Source organism: Tupaia chinensis, unplaced genomic scaffold (assembly GCF_000334495.1).
Source record: "Tupaia chinensis unplaced genomic scaffold, TupChi_1.0 Scaffold000182_1, whole genome shotgun sequence".
Classification (NCBI taxonomy): domain Eukaryota; kingdom Metazoa; phylum Chordata; class Mammalia; order Scandentia; family Tupaiidae; genus Tupaia; species Tupaia belangeri.
The window spans coordinates 2,599,690-2,605,660 of record NW_006159657.1 but is presented as its reverse complement, the minus strand read 5'-3'; the positions used below and the strand labels follow the sequence as shown (position 1 = coordinate 2,605,660).

Genomic DNA, 5,971 nt, shown 5'->3' with positions numbered 1-5,971 from the left:
CTGCTGAGGTCAGGAGAACCTCTGCTCTGAGGCCAGGGCTGAGGTAGAAACAGGAGGACGAGACAGCCACGAGTGAAATAGGTGCCAGTATTTCTACCCCTCGTCCTCGGGGCAGGTTCTCCTCCACCGTGAGGAATTTCTTGTTCCTGCCCTTTGGTACTTTGCGCTGTCAGGTGCATCCTGGTGAGTGTGATTCACAGTGTCACGAGCAGTTCAGGGGAGAAATCTCTAGCTCGGTGAGTGGGCCTGTGAGTCAGACTGCCTGGGCTCACTTAGCCGCCTTCTGCCTCAGTTTCCCCTCTGTTACGTAGGACTCATCAGGTACCTGCTCCTTGGGTTGTTAGGATGAAATAGACCGGGCCAGCTGGTTAAGGCAGCTTGAGAAACGTGGCAGGCGTGAGAGCGTGCGTGCCAAAATACCGAGAGGAGAGTCGGAGCAGAAGGGGTGGAGGTGTGGCCAGCCCCCAGGGCAGGGCTTCTCCCTTTCCCTCTCTTTCACTCTGTCTCCTGTGAGCACACACCCTCTAGTAAAAGCTAAGGGGAAAAAAAGATGAAACAAACTAATATGTGCCACGCGAAGTAATCATTTGATGAAACGGAATTATTACTGTTCCCATGCTCAAGTTATTTCTACCCCCGGGGTAGAAGAAGATGGGGTCTTGAATGACTAGACTTTTGTAGATTACACTGAGATCCATCAGTAACTGATTCTTGGGGAAAAAAAAAAACTTAATGATATTTATATGGAAGTGCTAAGGTATGCTTTACTATTGGTTTTCCAGAAGGGGGGTATTTCTCTGAGTATTAAGCTATTAAGCCTAGGCAGTAAATCTCCCCCTTGCGTAAGGATATATAAATGACATTCTAACAATGTAAAAAGGAAGAGAAGGAAGTTGTTTGACAGAAATATGAGCTTAAACTACTTAGGTGCTTAATGATGTCCATACCTCTGGAGTCACTTCTGATTATTCCGTATGTCTGTACATGTTTTCACATGGTTTCTCTTCTCAGCATTGTTTCAATATTATTTCATGTGTGAACATGAGTCACCCTTACCGTCATAGAACAATGTCTATGTTTCTTGGCCTGTCAGTTCTACCCTTGTCATTGGACATGGGAGTTTATCGAGGAAACTGAGTGAAAAGTGAATTGTTTTATCAAGAATTTATTCTATACCAGGCATGGTGTGAGGCTCTTTCTATCCTAATCTCATTTAACTTTTGCAGTAACTGTTACATCCATTTAGAAAAATGTCTTTAAAGAATTATTTTAATTTTATTTATTCACTCATTTATTTTAATTTGACCAGAGAGAGATACCGGACATACAGAGAGAGAGAGGGAAAGTGAGAAAGCAAGCCACCAGCTCTGGGACTCCAACTATGGTCAGCCTTGTGGGAACGTCCAGCACCTTAAATGCCATGCCACCTGCTGGCCCCATTTTTAAAAATTTTATTTATTTATTTTGAGATTCTTTTTTTTTTTTCTTTTTGCCATAGGGTATTTGTACTCACTGGAGAGAACAAGAGAGAGAGAGAGAGAGAGAGAGAGAATAAGTGAGAAATCATCCCCCCAGGGCAGTGGCCACACCACAATCCCTTCTCAATTCTCCTCTCAGGATTTGGGCATGCACGCACATGTGCCCAGTGTGTTTTTCAAGCTGCTGAGTCTGGGATTTGACCTGTGCAGTCAGCCATGTGGGATCCAGCTGCCTTATCCACTATGCCACCGACTAGCCCACATCCATTTTTAAATAACAGCCTTCTTGAGAGACAATTTCCATACCATAAAGTTGACCCTCTACACATCAGTGGTTTCAGCATGTGTCCGGACAGGTCACGCGTGTGTGTATGCATCCCTCAGTAGACGGGGGGCTGTCCCCTTTAGACTATTGCGAATGGCTGTGCTGTGAGCATCGGTACGAGTACTGGTCCGGGTCTCTGCCCGGCCGGTGGCCCTCTTGCATGTCCGGAGCAGCCTGTGTGTCCTCTGCCCCTGCAGTTGCTGTGCAGACCGTCTACGTGCAGCAGCCCGTCTCCTTTTTCGACCGCCCTGTCCAGATGTGCTGTCCTTCCTGCAGTAAGATGATCGTGACTCAGCTGTCCTACAACGCCGGCGCCCTCACCTGGCTCTCCTGTGGGAGCCTGTGCCTGCTGGGGTAAGTCTCCACCCCCGTGGCCCCCAGTCCCCCTGCCCCCTGCTCTGGAGGGTTCCTCAACTGTAGCATGATTCACCTTCAGGGCCAGCCGCTGCTGTGCGGTAGGGGACTGTCATGTGGGACATTGAGTCGGTGCCTGGCCTCCACCTGCTAGATGCCAGTAGCACCCCCTCCCCCAGTGCCATAGCCCAAATGCCCCCTGGTGGGGCACACTTGTCCCCAGCTGAGAACCACTGCTCTTAGCATACAAGGACTCCCAAATTGCTCTCCTGCCCTTTCCTGCTCATCCGCTCCAACCACCCACTGCGTGTCGAGACAGGCTGGGGGGCGCCCCCCGATGATACCTCAGGGGTTTCTTTTTCTTCTAGAATTTCATGACCTAAATAATAATGTTTGCTTGACTCTCAGGGGAGCTTTCAACAATCTATACATTTAAATACCTCATCATTATGTCTTTAAAACTCCTTATCCTCTTATGACCTGAAGGATTTTTCCCATTGCCTGTGCAGGGAGACCATAGCACTGTTTATGTCTGAGATCATCGTTTCTGTCTTTGGTGAGACATTTGAGAACAACAATTAGAAAACCACTTTTTTCCCCAGCAAGTAAAGGTAGCCTCCTAACTGTGGGCCATATGAGCTGCTGAGAGAATCCCCAGGGGCACCGTGTTTTTTCCTTGAAGGAAATGGTTTTCGTCAGTTTCCTTCCAGAAGCCCTCTGCTCTTATAAAACTGGCACGCTCCTCCTCATTGCTGCTGTGCCTTCAGGTTGAGAAGGAACAATATTTTCTTACTGACTTCAAAGGGTCTCGAGCCCCAGAGAGCTTAATTAACGTCCTCGAGGTCATGTGTTAAGAGGGCGAGAAAGGAGACCATCAGGTTTCTTGGCCTCTGAGCCTTGTCTGGCCCACAGGACTCCACTGTTGGCTATTGTTTTTATTCCCTGGGCAGAAAATGCTAAATAAAATTTATCGCCTTTGGACTTTGGTTTAAAACTAAATTTTCTCTTTTAAAAATTTTTAAACATTTGTATCAATTATTATTATTTTTTGCTCTAGGGCACATGCATTCGCTGGAGACCATTTTTTTTATGAATTATTTTATTTAACTTTATTTATTTATTTTAACTTGACTAGAGAAGGAGAGAGAGAGAGAGAGAGAGAGAGGAAAGTGACAAAGCAAGCCACCAGGTCCAGGACTCGAACCTGGGAGCCCACCCCCCCAACCCCCGCCGCCCCCTGCCAGCCCCAAGACAACGTATTTTAAGCTGCCAGGTCCAGGACTTGAACCACACAGTTGGCCGTGTAGGATCCAACTGTTGTAACCATCACACCACTTGGCTGGCCTTAATTTTTTTCTCTGAAATCAGAGAAAGACACACAGAAACTGACATCGAGTGTTGGCCTCTGCTGATATGGCTTTGAAAATGGGGCAGGCTTGCTGTCCTTCTTTCAGTTCCTTCCTTAAATATAATAGAGTGGGTTCCAAGATTGCCTCTCTCTAGCTGCGAGACTTTCTGCAGGTAACCTGACTTTCCTGTGCTTTGATTTCCTGCCGAGGATAAGGTGAGTGAGTGTGTGCCTGGTATTTGGGCACACACACACGTACCCAGTGGAAGTTTCAAGCTGCCAGGTCCGGGACTCAAGTCCAGCACTTTAACCACTAACGTCACCTGCTGACCCCCTTGTTTCCTTATAAGGACCCTAGTCACTGGGTTTAGGGCCCACCTGGCTAATGCAGGGGGTGCCCATCTCGGGATCCCTAAGTACATTTTCAGACTCTTTTTCCCAGTCAGGTCACCTCTGCAGGTTCCCGGGTTAGATGTGAATGTGGCTCTGCCAGCCCCCATCCGACTGCTGCGTCAGTAACGTGCTCCTTGCTGTTTGTCCTGCCAGGTGTGTGGCCGGCTGCTGCTTCATCCCCTTCTGCGTGGACGCCCTGCAGGATGTGGATCACTACTGTCCCAACTGCAGAGCCCTCCTGGGCACCTACAAGCGTTTGTAGGACTTGGCCAGACCTGAGGGAGCCGAGAGCTGCAGGAAGTCCTTTGTGACTCCCACTCAGCCCACCCTTGCTGGAGGTCCTGCCCTGGGGGTCTCAGCTCACTGTGGGGTTCACTTTCGTGTCTTCTTTTGGGGGGAAATAGCGCAAAAGTCTCACACCTCCAAACCCCAGAAATTGCTGCTTGGAGTCGTACACAGGACATGCAAAGACACTGACCTTGAGTGTTGGTTCAGGGGCGTCCCGCCTCCCTGTGACCCTATGCCATCCCATCGTCTGACTGTGATTGTTGCCCAGTGAAGATCTTCCAATGATTTGCTGTTGGCCGGCTCCTTCCCTGCCTCAGTGGGCCTTTCAGGTGGTGGTCTCAAAATGAGAAGCCTCGGGTTGCCTTAGTTTGAGACTGAACGGCTGAATCGGCCTCCGGTGCCTGTTATCTTACCCGTCTGTCTCCACCCCTCGTGACAAAAATCTTGCCTTCTAGTCTTCAGGGGTTCGGCTCTTAGGTTCTGTCATTGATGACTTCATTAGCACACAAGCTCACTTTAATTTCTTAATTTTTTTTTTAAGTACCAGAGGGGCTGCTAACACCCACCTGACGCCCGTCCATGAGGCCGTAACACACTAGGAAGGGGGCTGGTCTCCCTGTTGGTCTGCCCCTCTGCCGGTTCTCATGCCAGCTCTCCTGCACCACCTTACATGAAGGGATGCTTTCTCTCAAACAGTAATTAACCGTTCTTATGCCCCGCTTTTGGTCTCGTGCACCTCTGAGCGGAACATGGAAAGGAGGGATTTATAGAACCATTTTCGGTAGCTATTTTTGGACATGATTGGTATCATTTGTCCATTTGCAATGCACTCTCCCTTTTGTGTTTAGCGGAAACAGACGTGGATCATTTCACCCACTGCCTTTACTTGGTTTGGCGTGGTTCTTAGAGACCTCCATCATGGTAACAGAACGCAAAGTGGGGCCCCCTCTGGGTTCTCGGCCGTGTGTTTGGAAAGATGAGCCTGTCCCAGTACCACGGTGCTGAGAAGCTTGGGAACCGCAAGTGCCTCAAAGGAATCTCAAGTCTGGTTTTGTTTTTTGGAGAAACAACTTATTGTATGACATCGGAAGACAGGATTCTAAGACTCAAGCAGCAAGCCAGAGTGCCAGGGCGGCTGCTGCACCATCTCTGAAATCGACACAAAACTGGGCCCAACTTTCAGTAGGAAAGAATGATCCTTCTGGATCATAGTCAGCACAGGGTGTGCGTGTGAATAATACTACACAGAAACCAGACCTAGACCTGCAAGGGAATCTGTATATTGGTTGAAAATGATTGTTGTAACCAATGATTGAGCTTATTCCTGTGATGTCTGGAAAATTCCCATAATTATTTTTGCAATGAATGTGGATGCCACGTAGTACTTCAGTGTTATCTGCTTTTGACAAATAAAGTCTTCGGTTCACTCGTTGAACTATTTATCAGTTCTTACAGCGTGAAGAAAGGTCTCGTGTTGTGTTTCTAGCCGGGGCTACAAAGAACCTTTATTTGCTCCGTAACGGTAGAAAATCCTTCATGATAAAAAACTGGAGACTTGTTGAATTACCCCGCAATGTCAAGATGACCGAGGTTGAGTGGGGTGGATTGCTAACCAGTCAGATTCGAACATTAGGCTGTTGGAACCCAATGGGCAACGCCATGGCAGCAAGCCATACATAGCTTTCAAGTTTTAATAAAATGCACAGAAGAAAGCCGTCCTCATTTATTCTCCGAACAAAACCTGCTTTGTTAATTGATCGGGCGGTTGCGAGATGATAGAAGGAG

At 48.1% G+C, this 5,971-nt stretch overlaps 1 protein-coding gene across 2 annotated transcripts in view; it reads left to right on the top strand.

Moving 5' to 3' along the window:
• Positions 1-5,626, top strand: part of LITAF (lipopolysaccharide induced TNF factor) — a 34,098-nt gene extending 28,472 nt beyond the window's left edge. The window contains exons 3-4 of one of the 2 annotated variants that reach the window (XM_006146528.3): positions 2,001-2,157; positions 4,052-5,626. In XM_006146528.3, the coding sequence (XP_006146590.2) occupies positions 2,001-2,157; positions 4,052-4,160 (266 nt within the window). In that variant the 3' untranslated portion in view covers positions 4,161-5,626. The remainder of the gene's footprint in view (positions 1-2,000; positions 2,158-4,051) is intronic. The other variant, XM_027771067.1, reaches the window with a different exon arrangement.
• Positions 5,627-5,971: the final 345 nt, after the last annotated feature.